The sequence below is a fragment of the Anser cygnoides genome, chromosome 3 (genome assembly GCF_040182565.1).
Source record: "Anser cygnoides isolate HZ-2024a breed goose chromosome 3, Taihu_goose_T2T_genome, whole genome shotgun sequence".
Classification (NCBI taxonomy): domain Eukaryota; kingdom Metazoa; phylum Chordata; class Aves; order Anseriformes; family Anatidae; genus Anser; species Anser cygnoides.
In genome coordinates this window covers 73,347,961-73,368,793 of record NC_089875.1, presented here as the reverse complement: position 1 = coordinate 73,368,793, position 20,833 = coordinate 73,347,961, and the positions used below count along the sequence as shown (strand labels likewise).

At 34.8% G+C, this 20,833-nt stretch overlaps 1 protein-coding gene across 1 annotated transcript in view; it reads right to left on the bottom strand.

Annotated features, from left to right (window-relative positions):
- Nucleotides 1–20,833, bottom strand: part of AK9 (adenylate kinase 9) — a 66,575-nt gene that overhangs the window by 22,148 nt on the left and 23,594 nt on the right. Inside the window, 8 exon segments of the mRNA XM_048081058.2 lie at nucleotides 436–648; nucleotides 1,436–1,563; nucleotides 2,486–2,692; nucleotides 3,183–3,266; nucleotides 10,807–10,908; nucleotides 15,817–15,890; nucleotides 16,309–16,417; nucleotides 20,440–20,596. Of these exon segments, the coding sequence (XP_047937015.2) occupies nucleotides 436–648; nucleotides 1,436–1,563; nucleotides 2,486–2,692; nucleotides 3,183–3,266; nucleotides 10,807–10,908; nucleotides 15,817–15,890; nucleotides 16,309–16,417; nucleotides 20,440–20,596 (1,074 nt within the window).

Below are 20,833 nucleotides of genomic sequence, written 5' to 3'. Positions count from 1 at the left end.
TTCCAAACAGATGACCCACTCTCTAGAAATACAAACAAATACACTACAGCACATGATGCCACTAAGTAAAAATGAAAACCCATTAGATAATTCTGGTAAATACACGCTTCTTTTACCCTTCTTCCAATTACAAAAAAAAAAAAAAAGACTTAGAAAAATAATATTTGTGATTTATTATTTACATCATGTGATTATTGTATGCCCTTAAGATCTTCTCTTTTCTGCTTTATCTGCATCATCAAAACAATGTGTTAATTCAAATGTACACCATAAAGTTACTAGGGAAGCAACATGTTTTATTTGTTTCAGGGACTTGTGTGATATACAAATCATTAATTAGAAAAAATCAGTAATGATAAACAATTATAAACAGAAATGGAAAATAGTGATTATAATTTGTTATTATATGCTTCAAATATTTTTAAAGGTTCTCACTTGTATTGGTTCATTGTGAGCCACATACTCCTCAGGGTTCTTCAAAAATTTCTCTCTGTATTCAGGATTTGAAAAATAATAAATCTTTTCTTGATATTTAGCTGCAAGTTCAGAGAGTCCTGGATAAAGGACATAACTGTCTTTCAGACTGACTGGACAAAAGTGTTTTGTATCTCCCATGTGCCTTTTCTTTTCCTTAGCTTTTTCTTCATCCTGAAAAGATTATGAATTTTTTCAAAAATTGTTTAAGTGGTTCACTCAGATTAAGCAGAGCAAGTAGATTAGAACAAGTAATATCGAAAATGTCACCTGAGCATTGAATGAGAATGGTATTCTCAAAACACTTTATAAGCTGAGTATAAATTTACGAAAATATGCACTATTTAGATTCACTCAAAAAACAAACTATCCAATCTAGTGAGACAATTATTGAGAAAAGAAGGACCATTTTAAATTTCAAATGTTAATACCATAGCCAGCTGTTGAATACTAAAATTAGGTTAGAAGTATTTATGATAATATCTTTTCCTGCAGTGTTCCTGAAACTCACTTTCTGTTGGTTCTAAATGTTAAAAAGCAAGTAGACCTCTTCAGAAAATCAGTGAGAGCTGGTAGTATGAAATCTATTTATTCAATAAAATTACATTCAAAAAAATCTATTTAATACTGTTCCAATACAGCACATAGATACTTTGTGCTGTTAAATTTGGGAAATTCTTTTTATAAAACCCCTCTATACCATTAAAAAAAAAAAAAAAGCTACATTCATTCTGTCTATTAGCATGGGGTATTTATGCTTCCTGCTGGAATAAAAGTACTATCAGCCAGAACACGGGAATACAATGAAACTGTTCTTGAAGCATGTGCTTACATTTATTCTGTAAGACAGCTTCAACTGGATCACACAAAATCAGGTGCAGAAACCGATTTCTCTGGCATACTGCTCAAACTGAAAATAAATTAAAATCAGATGATAAATGGACAAAACCAGCATGCTTACTTCTTCATCTTCGTTTTGCTCTTCTGCAATGTCATTTTCTTCTTCAGCTTCCACTTCAGCAACCAGGTCTTCTGCTTCCTCATCTAAGTCTTCAGCAGATAACTCCCAACCATGATATTTAAAAGGTTCTGAAAAGGTTAATTTTCTTCTGTTTCAATATTTTTCATTTGGCTATGTCAAAATAAATTCTCTGTGTCCATAAAAGTAAGCACATATGTGGAAGCAAATCATGCCAACTGTATATTCCATTTCTCCTACTGATAGAACAAAATGTTCTTCCCAGACGTATGAAATAAATATATATTAATGTATTGATTCTTCCAATAATGAAATTGCTACTTTTTTTTTTTGGAAGTAAATTAGTATTATCAATAGGATCTCCTAGTGTGAAAGTATTATACAAACACATGCAGATAATGGCGTTAATGTTTGCAACAGTTTCTTTCATATTGTTTGTTGGCAAAAGTCATCAGTCAAATTTTATTTGATTATGAAGCTAGCATAATAGATGTTTTGGTTAACAAAACACTTGCATTGGAGTAACTACAGGAAAAATGTATTACTAATATTATTTACCCAGTACTCAAAATTGTTAGAGATTTGAGCTTTTGGGTTAAGAAAGTGTATTTGCCATAAAAATATTAACACTGCAAAAATTCAGTCTTGAAACAGTTTATGCAGGTGGGTAGATTATTACACACACCGAAAGTCTCATTGACTTAAATGAATACTGTACATTAGTGAACCTGTATTATCTGTCCATTTCTCATACAGGTATCCTGGCAGAAAAACACAGAGGAAGTGACTAGGGAAATATGACATCAGAGTGTTTAGGGAGCTGTTATGTATCTGTTTGTATGCCTGTATATGTATTTCAAATACATATATTCCCCACTCTTCCAAGGTCTGGAAAGCTGTTAGCGTGCTTTTCAGCTTACCTACATGTGCATAAGATAGAACTGAGTTTAACCTCTCCCCAGTTCATCATACAAGCTCTCCAAAATCCCTCTTGGTAAGTTAAATGTAAATCACATAAACAATATTACTTACCCTCCATAACCAGAACAATTTGATTAAGCAGACTTTCTGGAGTTTGCTCAGCAATCTCTAAAACAACAACCTGAACTTGAGATGAGTGCTTGATTTCTGACTCCACTACTTGCCAGTCATTCATGAAAAGGTCAATCTTCCTTTTAATTATTTCCATTTCTGGTATATCTAGAAAATCATCCTCTTCAAATTCAGGTAGCACAATTTCTGAAAATCAAATCATATATAGAAGGCAATGTTCCTCTAAAATACTTTGAATTTAAGTCAGTATCATTATGCTTTAAGATAATTCTTATTTTCCTCAGATTTGGTGGTATAATTTTTCCCTAATGCTTTTTTTTTTTTCCTCTTCTAATTATAAATTATTATATCACTAGTTTAAGAAGATACTTTGAAAATGCCAGATTCATTTTGTTGAAGTACTATATACTAATGCTTCTTTTCCAGGAACACAGACAAGTTTCAATTACTTAACTAAATTTGCATATGGTTATTTAAATCAGCGCACAGATAAATATAATGGCTTTTTCTGCATAGCAAAATACAATATATATAATAATTTTAAATTATGATTTAACGATGATCAGTTTTTGACAGACTATCCATATGGTCACACCTCACATAGAATGTGTCAATATAGGAAGAAATAAAGAATAAGAAAACTAGCACACACTGCAAAGAAACTTAATGTTCTAACCTGGTTCAGGTTCAGTTACTAAAGACATAGTGGATTGCTCAGGTTGCGTGCTAGGTATCTGTTCTTCTTCAAGTGGAGTATGTTCTGTTTATGTGAATATAAGTATAATGCACATTACTAGGTGTTTTTCCTCTCCTGCACAAGATCTCACCATATACATGTTAATAAATCAAACTTTCATTACTTAAACAGAGGTACATAGATATATAAAGATCAACATGCCAACATTGCTGAGAAAATAGAAGATTTAGAGAAGGGAAAAAGAAGAGAGACTAAACAGAGAAGTTCACTTCAGTGTAAATATCCAGGATATGAGGGTGCTATCAAAGACTGAAATCCTAAATTGATAAATCGTAAACATGCAATATAAGAGTTATTAAACAAATTACAAATGACCCTTCTAACCGTAACTAACAAACGAGGCAAGACAGGTACACTGACATTATGATCCACCTTTTAAAAAATGATCTGTAGTGGAAATGTCTTGATTCCTGAATACCTAAGGTTTAATCTCTGCAGATACACCTAACACCCTTTTGCTGTAACATGAAACAGAACTGGGTGTTAAATAGCTTGATATTTACATCTCTTTGTTTAGAGAACTGGAATACTTTCAATGTCACAACCAAATCCGTGACAGAATAAAGAGGGAATTTATTTCTGACTTTCAAGCTGATTTAATCACTAAACCAGGACACTTAGTAGTTATGAATCCATCTTTTCAACTGTGCATTGCTGTTAACACACAGAAATTAACTTGGAGGTGATCTGCTACATATTCAGAGACAATTTGGTCATACATATGTAAAGAAAAATTAAAGTTTAACAGATAATGGCATAAATTATGCACTATATATGAACTCAAAATATCACAATATCATGAATATCATAAGGGAACCTCTGCCGATTTCAGAGAAAAAGTCTTTTTCTCCTCATTATGTTATTGACAATAACTGTAAAAACTGAAAACAAAATAATGCTTGGAACTTCTTCAATTTTATAAGTTGCTTTTAAATTCCACTAATTCTCATTTAGTTATCTGTTGATACATTTTTTTTCCCAACAAAATGGATCAGCGTGATAAAATTACTGTGATAACACACTGTCCTGGAAGAAAGAGTTATCTCCCCTATTTATCCTACTGAATATGGGGAGAACATGCATGTATTGAGGGCTGAAGGTCCCGTCCGTGTCCCCCCCTGCACCCCCCAATAAAACAGTTGCATCATATTTGAAAGATACTGTGCTATTTACAGGTTTATCAGGAACAGCTTCTCTTACACTACTAGCAACACCCAGCAAGTAGCAGCAGCCTAGTTTTACTGTGTTCTTGGATCATGACTTAGTGTGCTGTTGTTCCCTCTGCACTTTCTCAGCTAAGCACTTACAAGGATCTTAAGAATACTCTTACTTCAGTAGACAAAAGCATTTTAAGAAATGACTTATCCCTAAACCAACAACCTACTGAACCCAAATACCGGTGCTATGAAACACTACAGATGTATGTACATATGGAGTAATTTTAAGAAGTGCCAATAATGAGATGCAAAAGTATAACCCCTTTCTCTGGAGGCCAGAAGTTATCTATAGGTATACGAGGAAAAAGACTGTGAATGTAGATACCATGTGCCCAGACAATATACTCTTGGACAAGGAGTACTATAATAATAATAATAACAACAATAATAATAATAACAATAATAATACAAAATGAATAAATAAATAAAATAGAAGAAAAAGTATATATCAAGGCTTCCCTCTGTGGAAACTTAAACTGAGGAACTCACAAAAAAATTAATTTTAATGAAGCCATGTCTGCATACAACACAGCTTAATGAGTAAAGGAAAGAAAAGACAATCTCTTAAATAAGTTGTGCAGGAATTTATACTTGCAAATGTTTAAGATTGTCCAAGCCTGTCTCATAATGCTTTCTCATGAAAAGTAAACAAAAGTTAGAAATTGAAAAAATGCATTGATTTAAATAAGAAATTCAAGGTACTATGCATGACAAATATGACAAAAACTTCGTGTACGGTGCTACACCAAATAAGTTACAGTTGGTGAGCAAAATAATAAAGAGAGAGCTGCTTCCAACACCATCCATTTGCTGAAAAAGCCAGAGGTAATTAAAAACTTCTTATTGACAGCAGGAGAATACATCAACAGAGAAGGAGAAACTCATCAGTTTGTAGGGCAGCATTTCATATCCATGTAGACCTTGCTAGGTCCTGAAAGTCCTGGTACAAAGTTCTGTCTCAGCTAGAAGGTACAGAGGTGCCTAGATAGCATCATCACCTCCCTGTCTGTACTATACCACAGCCTCCAGCAGCTGCAGTGTGTTGTTGCTACTGTTCCCCTTCCTTGCCCTCCCACCATTTTCAGCCCTGATTATCTTCTTTCTCCTATCATTTTTCTTTTGTGTTCTGCTTAACAAGGCTGACATCACTCTCTAGCTCACAGACAGAAAAGAAGTTGAGAACAATGACTGTAATGACCTGATATTACTATAACCTTGCTGTATGCTGTGTTTGTCTTTTGCCAGAAATGAAGCTGCATGGAAGAGCTTGAACAGGGAACAGAGTGGATTTCTAATTTGCCATAATTTTCCCCTCCTCCTTGTGTTTCTGTCCTGTTTTGAGAGCAGGAACAGACTTTGACACAAGCAACATTAGGGTCAGCCCATTCCAATGAAATTTCACCATTTTAAAACAACAACAACAAAAAAAAAATGCCTTTAAAAGGGGACTTCTATTACCTTTTTTCTTTATATAACTTCCTACACCAAAAAAAAAAAAAAAAGAGAGATTACTAAAACTGAAAGCCTTACTTAATGCTTGTATGTTAAAAGCTTTGATCGTTTTCTTAAAAATGCAAGCAGGGAAAACATTGAAAAAGTGGTTGTTGTTTTTTGCTTGGTTGACTGGTTTTTATAGTTACCCCTGACATTAAGCAGGCCAATAGTCACTATGTGAAATTATAGCAATGTAACTTATGTTTTTTATTTGCCCCAACCTGGAAACTCAAAAAAATGTGTTTCTGGTTCATAAAGAGTGAGACTGCCCTGTTATCGTTTTCTCCTTTAAGAAAATTAAAATGTTTCCTTCCAAAACTGAATGCTTCTTAATTTTCTATTGTAAACTGTTGAAGAAATATACAAATGCCACATTTCATTTTCCAAAATAGAGCCTGCTCAAAAAATTTTATTACCAAGTACTATGTAGGTGGATTTCGATGATTAGATATCAGAAGTATTTGGGAGAAAATAGGACTAAACATAATAGCACGTGTGGAGATGCTGTCTAACTCTTCTCTAACATGCTACCAACTAAAGCAACATCCAGAAGTGTTAATAGCAGCTGGGATATGGGGCTATGAGTGCCTGGCTGCCAAGGAACATATCTAACTAATTTTTTCTGACTTGCCTGGCTAAGCTACCTGTGAAGTGCCACTGCTGTCTTCTAGATCTAATCAAAGACTGTGCCCTGCCTCCAGTGAGTTAATTGCCAAAGAAATAGAGGTAGTGACTCTCTCTTCTTTTGTCATCAGCCAAATTAAAAAAGATGCAAGCTTTCAGATACATTCCTCCTTCTGACATTCCTTCATGGCTTAGTAAGGTCAGCCCCTTCCTAGTTTGCTACTCATGCCTATTTCTCTAACCCTTAATTCCATCTATGAAGGCAAGCACTTAAAAGTTAGTATGACAGTTCTAGGAACTGCAATGCCTACATCTCCTTTCAAGTCTAGGTCTTAAGGTGTAGTCCTTTAGAAATAGATACTATTTCTAGATACTTCAGTGTTTTTAAGAATTTTATTCTTCTTCCATTTACAGGGCTGAAGCTATTATTCATTCAATATCCCCATACACCTCTATTTTATATATGATAGACAGATATTAAATATATCTCGCCATCTATGGCAATTTGCATGCAGGACCTGAGGGCCCTGCCAGCACTGACCGTCTCCTGTTCCCCGTCCCCTGGAGCGCCCCAACCCTGCCCAGGCCCAGGGTCCCAGATAACCCTGGGACCATCAGCTCTTGCCCCACTGAGGCTGCAGCAGGGCCAGGCTCCAGCTCCCCAGAGCTCTGCCCTGCCTGGACCCAGCCTCTGTCAAGCCAGGCCCGCTTGTGGGCCCATGTCCTGGCCCAGCCTCGGCCTGTCCCCGGGGAGGCACCTGGTGACCCGTGGCTGGGGTTGCTCTGGTGCCCCTGGCTGGGGCATTGGGACTGGGCCCTGGTGCCACGGCCCTCTGCCCCAGTGGCCATTTTGTACACTGCTCTCAGCTCCTGACATGCGGTCGCTAAGGTGAAGGGCAAAACTTTATTTTAATTGAGCCACTTTTAAATAACAATAGGTTAAAGAAGCATTTTGGCAAGTATTGTTGTGATCTTTTATAGCAAAGATTAATTAATGCATTTCCTCTCCTCTTTTTACAGCTTTGAACAGCATATAATTGTTAGACTGACGCCTCAGTGGCTAACCTTCCCTGCATTTGAGTGATTTTTAGTCCAAAAGCACACATGGGCATATCATTAAGCAGAAACACCATGCAGAATTCACATAATTTAATCTTGAATTAGAAATTAATTATTTTCTTGAAAATGTTTATAAACATTTTCTTTTTACTAAGCTAAACATTCATCTCATCGCATTAGTTATCCTCTGCAATGGCACTGCTGGCTCCTGTGGTTCTAAATAGCAACATGAAACTACCTTCCTTCTTATGTACATTAAAATATGTTGTATAAATGCCATAGTTAATTATGTTTCAGTCTACAGTGATGTATTCCAAATAAGACAGACATCTAGCCAGGTAAAATCTGTACAATCTGGGCAGCAGTAATGCATTATGTAATGATGATTCCATTAGGAACACAGATATCAAGAAAATAAGCAAAGGATACAGTAATAACTAAGCTACACTAACTGCTTTTTGCACATTATCCCTGGCACATTCACACTGTAGAAATCACACGTGCTGCCTTGTGAACCACAGACCTATTCAAAGGAATAATGTATGGAAGATGGTAATGCTTATTGTCTGGATCTAGCATTTGACAGAGCATCTTTTAGAGTCCTGCCCTTTAAAAACTTCTCAATTCTGAGTAGGTCATGAAAAATACACAGGCAGAATAATGGATTTAAATGAATATGTGGCATCATCTGAGACAGAATATTGAACATGGTAACAAATCCACTCAATAGAGGTCTTCCCACATGAACCTTAATCTCAGGAACACTCACAATTCATGCTGTACCTTTTCTGATAGGCTACATTTATCAAATGATGACAAGCAACTGTGATGTTCCAGGTTTGATTCTCTACTCTAGACACATAATTCAGTCATAGTACCTCTACCAGAGAGCTTTCTTGCTTAAGGAATCTTATCGAACAGTAATTGTTGCATACTTAGGGAGTTTTTAATAGATTACACAGGCAAATTGAAGAAATGTTTAAAAGAGGGGAGAAGTAACAAAAGGAAAAAAAAAAGATTACATTCCTGGGGAAAAGGGACAACCCCAAAACCTTACAACCCAAATATTATTTTGTATTGACTCTGGTATTTGAACATCATTATGGTAATAAACATTGCCTCCCTGACATTCGGCTTTTTTCAAACTTGGTCTTGGGGACCCAGAATAATGAAAATACTTTAAAGTAAGGCAACTGCACCTTTGCTATTATATATGAGTTATAATACTCCGCTTACAGAGGTTATTCACTGGGCAAAAAGCTTTTTGAAGAGGAAAGAAACATAATCAAGAAAAATATCTTGAAAATACAGTAATGATTTAAAAATAACTGGATCTAAAAATCCAAACACATTTCCTGTAGAGTAGGTGTCAGTCAGTCTAACCGTGCTGTTCTTAATCAGTTTCTTTTCTTTATAACTGAGGTGATAGGAGACAATCCCTCACACCCCTAAATCTGGAGCTTTCACGTGGCATGTCTATACCACAGTCTCTCATATTCTTTTGCTCTGTGTCATTTTTGCTTTTACTGAATGTAGTTACCATAGAGACAAACAATCCTCAAAGGCTTTCTGCCCCCACATTCTCCAAGTGAGTTACTGGGGAAGGAGAGGCTTTAATGTATTTTTACAGTGTTCTGCTGGTATTGGATATGACTTGTTCTGCCCTCAGTCCATATTCAACAACAAAAAAGATGAAAAAGTCCTTCCCTCCCCTCAAACCCTGCCAAACCTGAGACAGAGAGAACAGAAGCTAACATGGCTTCTTCGTTAAGGGTTTAACTATCAAAATAAACAGACAGGCAAAATGTGGGATAACAGCGACACTTTCATTCCTTGAAACTGATACATATTTCATTGCGAACATGTTTTCATTTGTCCTTTTGAAACAGATCCTATGGTTTGTTTAATAAAGACTTTTTATTACTTATAAATATATGGTGCCAAATAATTTTTAGCTAATCACAGTGAAATGTACTTAGTAGGCAACCTTATATTGTGTGTACTGAATTATGGTGTTTGGTAAAAAACTGTTTAGTCTACAGATTAAGCTGACTCCACTGCATAAGGACTGAGGTGACGCAAAAAGCATAAAAATGTATATTTAACATCCTGCTATTTAACATTAAATGTTTTATGCTGGATTTATTTATCTCTTGGACTTCAATATATTCTAAATCTTCTAATAGATAAAATCTAAAATGTTAATTTTAAATACTAAAAGGGACCGTCCTTATTAAAGATGAGCTGCCTTCAAAATGTTTTTTGAGAGAAAGCTATGATAGTATTTCTTATTTCTTTTCATTAGGTAATGGCTCTATGGCATTCCACATGCTGTAGAATTGTGCCTTCTACCAAAATGAAGAAAACACAACTCCATGGGAAAACTAGAAAGCTATTAGCAGGACAATGGATGATTAGGAAGAATACAGGACATATTTCCATCATTTACATCCAAACTTCAAATTCATCCATTCCCATTTTTTCCCAAGATTTCTTGCTGCAGAGAATGGACTAGTCATTTCAGATTAATGTGGATATTTATATTAACTTGAAAGTGGTCTGTAGAACTGGGATTTATTAAGATCACATGCAGCTGTTTGTGAATACTGCAGTTTATTTCCTGATATATTTTTTAATTCCCTCATGCTCCCTTCTCTCTCTTTTTTTTTTTTTTTGTTACAATTCATGATAGTGACTTACTAACTTTTTTTTTCTTCTGATTTCCCTTACTTATCACTTCATCCTGTAAAGAGCACTCATTGGTTTCTGAAGACAGGTCATGTTAACCTGGAATTTCAGCAAGCCTCACTTTACTTGTTATTTCTATAGATCCCTGTACACATTTATTAATTTGGTATTTAGACTGGACACAGCAGTGGAAATAGTGGGGTTTTGTTGTTTTTCAAAATGCATAGTACCTGGCACATTATTTTTAACAGGAAATCACTACATGACTTTAATTGCATTTATAAATGTTAAAATAACTGGAACTTGACTGTTCCAGCATAAACTTCTGTAAAAGAAAAAAAAAAAATTAAGGAATGATATTTACAGCTCATTTTTCAAATATAGTAAAAACATGCAGAAAAGGATACAATTCACGATACTAACAAGTAAGAAGGAGAGATTATATATGCTACAAGGCCAACCTGAACGAATAGATTCTTCTTTATAACCTGCAGAATCACCGGACTGTTCCTGAGACACTTGTTCAGTTTCAGGTGGAAGCTGCTCATCATTGTCCTCAAATTCTGTAGGCACAGATAAAATCATTCGTAACTTTAGCATACCCATTGAGGGTTGATTGAGGCATTAGAGAAATAAAGATATGTTTGGATCACACTGCAAAACTTACATTTGATCACTAGCAAAAAAGGTGTTAGTTCCTTTGATGCTTAGGTATTGCATATTGAACAAAACAGTTTACAATCAGCTACTTGATCTGTACAGAAAGGCAGACTATCTATCAGATGCTACAATAATGTGAAGAGGAGAAGAATAGTACTCAGTTCAGTGCTTCCATGTAAGAATATTTTAAATTCATTATAAGCTATGTGATCTGTGCTCAAACTATGCTCAAAAACATGACCTTCCAAAAGAACACACTCAGTGTTCTACAGATCAGCTCCTGTTGGATGGCAGTGCTTCTGACTTGAAGAAGGGCTTGTATACCTGAAGGCTGGTATATTTTTTCTGACTGTATGAGTTGGTCAATAACGAATGCTACCTTTTTCTACAAGCCTTGTTCTGCTTATGCCCTTAGTAGTAAAACACCATTAATATATCTAAACATATTATGACTACCCAAAACTGAACACATTTTATACAAGGATGTATTTTAAAATCTGAAGTTACGGCATTTATTTTTACATATATCTCTTTTTTGGCAAATTGAATTTCTGATTTATGCAGTATCAAGAAGATTTAAATTTCTCATAAACAAGCATCTTCTTATATGGTTAGCAGACAAAACCCCACAGCCTTTAGCATGTGTCAAACCAAGAAAATTCTTCACTTATTCTAGTTCTTTATTTCCTTTTGATATTCACAGGAATGCAGTCCAACAAAATGAGTTTTGATGCTCTGTATTAAAGAAATCAAGAATTTGTAATATGCACAAAGAGGAGAATGACATGCAGAAAAATATGTGCAAAATGGAAGATACTTTGTTAAGGCTGTCATTGTGCAAACCCTCACATGCATACATAACATAATCACAGACAGTCCTTAAGATATTGGAAATAGCTGTGGCAGAGAAGCTGAGCATGTCTGATTTTCACAGTGTGTCTGAGTACTTCAGAGATTTCATTTACAAGATTGGTGCTGTATGGGAACAAGAAAGAAAGACAGACATTAAACAAAGCAAACAGAGAAGATTTTTCTTGTAGATGTTCAGAAACTGACAAGAGCTTTCAGGGAGGCTGATAGCTCAGATCATAGGCTTTCATTCTTTTTGCTGAGAAGAGATGCATAGTTGTACTAAACCAATATCCCTTAGCCTTTTTTTTTCTCTGAATAAGAGGCCAAAAACTTTCAAAACTGAAGATATTTGGTATTTAACTGATAAGCTGTTCATAACCTTTCTGCTTGAAAGTCTGGAATTTTTCTGCCTAAAATGCTGTGATTATGGGTATTAGAATGTAATTCTTGTGTCTGGCTTATGAAGGAGACCAGAAAGTGGCTTTGAAGACCATGCGATAATGCTCAAAGACTGAACAAACCACTCCTGGGAAGTTAATATCACTACAGCTTGCTTTGAAGTTTGTGGTACAAGTAATTTGCTATTCCCCTGTCTGCAGATTAATAAACTTTCCTTCTTCAATCTCTGTTCTCACTGAAAAGCCTCCACTTAGAGGTGGAAAAAACAAACAAACAAACAAGCAAACAGGGAAGATGGGATTGTAGTAACACGCCACACTGAGATACAGCGACTGAGGCATACGCATACATTTGTTCCTGTTGAATTTGCTCTAAGGAAGGGATAATCTCTGGCAGAAAAGCAGGGCCGACAAATAAAGGACAGAAAATAGTCTTAAACCATGACAGCTGCTTGCTTCAGTGGACAAGACAAATTGTATGGGATATTTTATTGCTGAAACACTGCAGAAAAGAAATATGCCAGATTTTAGCTCAAGAGCATTGGAATGAACACCCAGATCTACCTGAAGCTGTACAACTCTTCTATATTCTCATGAATTTATATAGCTGTTATATGGAATAAATAAATCCATAATCATGCAAAGCTGCTAAAAAATACTTAAAGACAATAAAAAAAAAACCTCCTGAAAATAATTTAAGCTTGGAATAAGAAACCTGAAAAAGATACGGGGCTATAATTTGCAGCTAGACACTACAAGAGGTCCTATGTAAATTTTTTTGGGATACCTTCACCAGACATTCTCAGCATTGAACTTAGCTTCCTAACCTAATTAAATATTTTTGATAAATTCAGCCAAAATCTTTCTCTATGTACTTTTAATTTCATTAGGAGACATGATAGTACCTTGCTCATTACGAGAATATTTTTTTTCCTTTTAAACACAGACAATATTATAGATTCGAATATGTTCAGTCCTGAAACAAATCCCAGTTAATTCAACACTGAGGTTGCAGTTACTGAAATGCAACTTATTTATATAACACATCAAAAGAACATGACTGGGGCTCTGCAGCGTTTTTTGGAGGTTTTTTTTTTTTTGAGTTCATATTTTACTACCATAACTGCTATAAAAAAAAAGGACTGAACATATAATTAATTTATGTTTTTGTAAAGACATGTCACATGGGAAAAAAGCTGCAGTCAGTGTGCTGATGGCACTACATGTGAAATAAAACAGATGTCAGGCTAAGAGCAGCATGACTGAAGTGTTTTTGGTGAGTCAGTGTTTGATTATTGAAATCAAATGTAGGCGTAGGAAAACACGATTTCCCTGAACAAGGACTTATCACGTGTTAATAGCACAAGTGTGTGTATGACATTATTACTTCTGTCATGAATAACTGTTGTTTTGATGTACTCAGATAAAAATGGGTTATATATTCAAAATTAAGATGAACTTTGTTGTTTGAGAGAAAGAATATAGTACGTCTGTAGAACCCTTTATATTTAATACTTTAGAACCCATTCACTTTGGAGAAGAGCTATCTGTTTTATTTGAAAAATTATAAAGTTACAATGTAGAAATCTTTTCAAGTTTACATTTAATTGAAAGAACAAAGCTAGAGTATTTGTCAGAGAAAAGCAATATGTTACCTAATAAAAAATTAAAAACAAGTTACCAAATTCAGTATATCTTATACTACCTTTATGTCTTTGAACTTTTTATAGATAGATAAAATAAATACCACACTGGATAATGAAAGAAAGTGTTTATGAGGCATACTGACAACATAGGACATAAGCTTGGCCACTGTATCTTTTGACAGAAACCAGTATATTATACTTGAAAGTAAGACAGGAATGGAAGTCTAGCCCCTATAGATGTGAGGGGAAAAAAAAAAAAAAGGAAAGAAATTAAAAAGAAAAAGGAATATTAACATGTATGTCAATTTTTAATTTCTGATCCAGGCTGTAGGGTATAACTTAGGCTACCATTGAGCTGCCCCGTAGCAGAAGAAAATCCCCTGAAGTCCCCAACTTGGTTCTTAATGTAGAAAGAGATACTTGTGCATGGTACTTCATCTTGACAGCAGATTTAAATTAGACAGCAACATTCTTCTAAGAAAGTAGGCAGTGACTGAAGAAGGTAAAAAGGAAAGTTCAACCTTACAATTTTTTCAACCACTGAGGTTCAAAAATGTTGAAACTAACCAGAATTAATTCTAAATCTCGACCCAACTGACAGAATTGTCTGAGGTGCAAAATTCCAACTGGTTTGTGACAGTTAGCCTGCCCTCAAAATCTCACTCCTCACAGATTATTCACTTCTGACCAGGACAATTATATTCTCTTTGTTAGAAACAAAGTATAGCACAATTGTAATACAAAAGAAGGATCTTACAGGAAATGTAAAGAGTGGCAAAAAAAAAAAAAAATGCTTTTCTGCTCAATATTGAAAGAAGCAAAGAAAGAATGAAAGTACACACACCCAAAATGTTTTACTAATATTATTATTATTAGAGGGGAAACTTCATGTAACACATGTAATTCCTTTCCTTTTTTATGTTGTTATTAAAGGATAATCTCCATAAACAGAAAGGAGCAGAGGAATAATAACAGACTGGGGAATCCTGATAATTTAATCAGAACAAAGATAACCCTGACTTGGTTCCCCTCAGGGCCATTGCAAGAGGATGATGAAGGCATTGTCTGGATGTGAGACCTATTGACATGAGTCAACCAGAGAGGCTCTCCCTGCCTACAGGAGAGTGAGATTCATTAAGAGATGCCAGGAAAAGCAGTTTGGGACTGTGAGAGACTCATAATATTATGTGAGGCATTTCAGAAAAGGACCAAAGGCAAGGAGAAGACGGGATCAAAGTGGACTGTGGAGGAACAAATGTAGATAATAGAGGGAGAACAGGATGAAAGGAGAATTGGGAATAAATGCTCAGACTCATTACTGGCTGGACCTGGGGACACAGAGCTTCAGCAGCCTTGCCTCTAATGGGATATGGGATTCAGCAATTTGTAATATATGTTGCTACTGGATTCAGCAATCCTTAACACATATTAACAGAGCCACTCTTGAAGTAATTTCCATTCCCCTTTAATTGTTTCAGGCTGAGCTTCTTGGAGGATAACACATCTTCAGACAGTCTTGCGATTTTCTGATTAGCCATTGGCTAAGTTCTAACAAAGTTTTCTGATTTGTGAGGGGATACAGATTTTTTCATGAGTATGAAGTTTCAATACAGTTAAGAACCCACTTAGAAAAGTAACTAGAGAGGAAATAAAGAGTTCTGCCCTTCAGATTTATTGAAAACCATAACTGTGCTGGTGGATTTAATACACATCTTTATTCTGCAACATCCGTTAAGAATGTCATATAGAAATATAGGCTTGAATCAGTGAAGGAAGCAAAGACAGTAATTTGAAGTCATTATTCTAAATTCTGAATGTAAAAAGAAAATCAAAACTGTAAAATCTGCATAAATACCAAATTGCTAAATCATTTGGAACACATACATGAGTGAAATAGAAGTTGAATGATACGCACTTTCACCTTTCTCTTCAGCAGCTTCCTGAGACTGCTGTTCTTCTTCCGGTGTCAGTACCTCTTGCATTTCTCTTCTGTGAGTAAAAGATAATTCATCTTAAAGACTTATACAAATATGAATATAGCAAATTGCAAATTATTAAATGGAAGTAAATATGTGGAAAAATACTGTTCAGAATTGAAATATAATTTGGTTCACACATGTATCATTGTATCATACTTGTATCATTGTCTCAAAAGGCTGGGCTAGTGGAAGGCTAATGAAAATGCGTTTAGCAAGATAATCTTCTGCCACCACATGTATCGATCTAAAAAAGATAACCCTCAAAGTTAACACATACTGGATTACTTTATAACCATCAGGTCAAAGCTTAATGTGCTTTTTTATTAAATTTCTGTTGATTGATAAATGCACTGATAACCTTTAACTCAAAGTAAGGCTAGAATTTTCTTGTGATCACTTTATATGTTTAAATATTTAGTACAATTTACCTTGCTGCTGCTTCTTTCTTTTCTAATGCTTCATCTTCTAGTCTTCTCAATATCTTTGAATTAATTTCATCTTTATTTGCTAAGTATGTTCTGCGTAGTATACAGCCTCCTGCAGTACAATTATACAACAGTAATTAGTTTTGTGCAGCTGTATAAAACTAAAGCTGAGTTCGGAAATTTATTTAACAAATAATAAACAATTTTCCTACTTCTTTTTAAAGCCCAGAAAAGGCATATATACCACTGAAATGTTATTATAATGTTGTTTTCTAAGGTTTTAGAGCTTTGTTTTCAACTTCAAGCACCTAATAAACTGACACTGGGATATTGGAAGGCTATGATGAAGGCTATAAGGAGAGAGAGCACTGAAAGGATTTATTTTATATTTCCATATATCATGCATTACTCTGGCATTTATTTTGTTTGGATGTGTACAAAGAAAACTATGAAGGAACAAATGAAAAACATTCAAATAAAAATTTAAAGACTGTGCATACCTATACTGCTACAGCTGGTTAGCAGAAAGGAAGAAATACACTGATCCTACTAGGAATTTCAACTGATTTATTTACTTTGGCAAACAGATTTATGATATATGGCTGTGTGGCCGAAATCTATTTCCAACAGTTGAGCCATGCTAGTTTAGGCTACCTCAAGGAATAGTTTACAAAGTAGTGACTCAAAATGCTATGTAAACTCTAGTACCGCATTATTATTTAGAGACAGAAATATGGGAATCAAATAAAGAGTTCAATAATAAAAAGAAATGTCCAAAGGGGAAAAAAAAGGAACAAAATAAAACAAAATTGCTAAGTTCAAGGAAAAAGCCATAAACAAAAAGGTACACTTGCAGACAAACCTTCTAGCAGACATTATGAACTTACCTCTTTCACCTCACCTTATCCATACTCATTCCTCCCAAATCTCATGTGGTCACTATTGTCAACTCACATAATATGTATTTTTAAGTAAACTTGAGCACATGTTATTTAACTGTTAGGAACATTGAGCCTCTGTCAATTTGAAACTGATGATCATTTTGTGTGAATAGTATATATTTGAAATAGATTCTCTTAATTAATATATATAATTTTGAAATAGGAGGGTGAGTAAAGGGATTTTTTTAATGTAGTTTGTAAACTGATATTTAGATAATTCTGTAGAATATTCTTTATATATAGAATTCTTTAGATATTCTTCTGCAAAAAGGTTGTGAGAGTTTTCAGTGGCTTTGTCTGGTGGCCCAGGTATGTACTTCCCCAACTTCGTGTCTTCTCACAGTGTTATGAAAAGCAGCAATGCCAAACAGCATTAATTTACTTAATTATTCAGAATTTAAATGACATTGAACTGAAGCAGCTTCAATTATTGAATCAACCTATGCAGAACATCTAGAAGAAACACAATTAGTATACTATCTATGATTCTATGATTTCAAGCTTTCTTTCTTTCTTAGATACCAGCACGTGTTGTTCCTCACTTAAAGGATCAATATTATTACATTTTATAAATGATTTCAGTATCACTTGATCAAATTGAGCAAGTGACTTGTAAGCCTTTATAATAATGGATAATAAATTAGCTAATTTCCAAGTGGCTGACCTGAGAATATCTACCACTGGTATTAACCAGAAATAAGTTTGCTAACAGAGCAGGTTTGTAGGTAGCTCATCTGATTCTGGTTGAAAGAACAACGTTCTTGCAGTGTCCTGTTCTAATGCACTTTAAAGTCTGTTATGAAAATCTCTGTGCCAGTATTATATTTCACTTAGAGTACAAATAGTATGTCTTGTATTCAATTTGCACGTGACTTGTTTCAAGCTGAGACAGTAAAAATATATATTTTATCATTTAAAGTAAGTTAACTCATTTCCTCCCACCTGTGAGTGAAACTCTTGAGGAAAAAAAAAAAGTCTGATTCATATGAATGTCTGATACTGTTCCAGGGATAACATTAGCGTATAGTCTCATTATCATCTCAAAAACGTCAAAAATGGGAACGGTGATTTCCTTCCAAGCTTGAAATCTACTTAAACTTAGGACCAAATGGAGTGCAATTAAGAAAGCAGTCTGTATTCCTATGTAATATAAAGATTATGACAGTGTTAGTTCAAATAGAAGTAACATCGGTGTTGTGAGCATAAAATATAAATTTCATGAAGATCTGTCTCACTTCTAGGTGGAAAGGCTTATGCTTAGGCTTTAAATAATCTTTCAACTATCTGACTAGAAAAACAGAAGGTAATTTAATGGAAGAGATGGCTACCAAGAGGATAAAACAGATTGTCCAGATCAGAACAAGTGATCCAGAACTAAGTTTTGAAAACTAGCGGCAGTGGCAGAAAGGTGTGCATTACAGATCCTAGAGAGGTCTTCATTTGAAAGCCTCTGCTATGGACTTCAAGTTCTTCCATTCCCCAAAACAAAAAAAGGGGCAATTATTATTGATGAGTTTCAACATGGTTCCCATGAAGGATTATCTATTCCCAAAGTGTCTGATCTATAATAAAGACGACTAAACAACCTTTTCTTTATCCAGTTAATTAACTAATTTCTTAACTTGTTCTTCACTTGTCAGAATGTAACATAGTTCTGAAAGCGTCTACCCCACCTCAGTCCTTTCCCTGCAGAAAAGGCTAGAACTTGACTCCTGCTGTCTGTTATTTAGTATTAACTAACATACTGTGTTAACATATCACAGTATTGTTGTGTTTATTACTGTAAATAAGACACCATATTAACCTCACATTACTACATGCCAACTACATGCATTAAGATGTTTTTTGTGGTTGGAAGAAATGACAATGCACAGCATCCCAGAAACTAGGTTCATGACCATTTTAATATTCTTGAAATTTCTGGGAGGCAAAGATCAGGCATGGAAATGCAATGGATCCTTAAGTTCTTTCTGGAACTACCTGAGATGAGCTTCTTAAGTGACAGGAACAACAAATAGGATTTTTTGACAAGCAGTGGATCTAGAAATTTCCAATAGAAATCTTCAGCCTGTTTTTAGTATGTACACAAGCTCCAGCCACATTTGCCTTTTCATTAAGATGTTTAAGAAGTTACAAAATTTCACAAAGTCATATAACCAAGTAGTTTGGGTACTGTAGCTGAGTTGTAAGGATGATTAGCTGATCATCTGATCAAGATGACATGCTTCTGAAAACCCCTTTTTTTTTTTTTAAATAGGAAAGTTGCTCTACATAAACTATGTAAGCAATGTTTGTTTTTATATTCAAGGACGAGGGATTTTGACTGATTTTAATATCAGTTACTGAGGTTTTTTGAACTAAGTGTGAATAGACATTCCTTTCTTGAGGGGCAGTTTCTACTACTGAAAGACATTTTGATAACAGACTGGGAACAAGTAGTGATTATATATGATTGTCACGGGGCAATGAAACTTGCTGTGTGGTATGAATCATTCAGTCGATTAAGACATGATTTGGCAAGCAAAACTGTTAACAATGTATGAATCTGTTTCATTTTTCATACCTGGTACCAACCTTCCTTCTTGTTTGAAACCCTAAAGTAAAAATCCCTTCCTCTGCATTCATGGATATTAAGCTATTGTATCAACCTGGCCAAATAGTTCCTTAAATTTCTTTGTCCTCAGGATGGGGAAAAAGATACGTCTGTGTGTAGGTACTCCCCACTTTTCTCTTAAGCAGAGAAGGTTCATAACTTATAATCTGGTTTTGCAAGCAGGGAAACCAATGCACAGGCACGGAAACTTGACTAAGAGCCACATTAGAAGCTAGTGGTCAGCCAGACATGGAATACAAAAGTCTGTAAGAAAAAGTCTGCAAGAGTCCAGTGCTATTTACTAGTATTACTGATTGTAAGCAGGAGGAGAATGTAAATAGGTTTGTAAGTAGAAGGCATTTACTGCTTTGTAAAGCATTCCTGTTTTCAATTCTCTTAATTCCCTTAATCTAAACTATAAGAAATTTGGAGTACCCTTCGTGATCCACTAAATCCTTCCTTCTCTGTTCACTTTCTACAGACTCCTAAAACTTTGTATATAGAACACAACTACTGGGTATTCTTGCAAGTGTGCTTTATCTACAGGCATCAACACAGAAAACAGAAAAGGTTAAGTTCCATTAGCGTGTGTTTACTAACCATCTTTTTCTGTATCCTTCAGACAGACAACAGTGTCAGGTAAAAGTCCTTTTTCTGATAAAGCTGACCAGTGATCTTCTGACAAAGGGTAATTATCCACTACCCATCCTCCTTTTTCTGGAGCACCAGGAAACCTGTCTTTGTTCTTCTTCGTGAGCTGTTATAAAATGTTCATTAACATAAGGTTAATTAACATTAACATTTATGTTTATTAACATAAAAAGACTAACAGCCTGTGATATGTTTAAAAAGGCTGTACGACACACAATGATTTTCTAAATGTTATCACTCTTTCCCTACTGTCATTTCACGTTAATAAAAAGTAAGATATTTAAAACTTTACATATCTGAATGCAATAAAAACATTTTGAACAAAGAGAGATGAATATGTCAG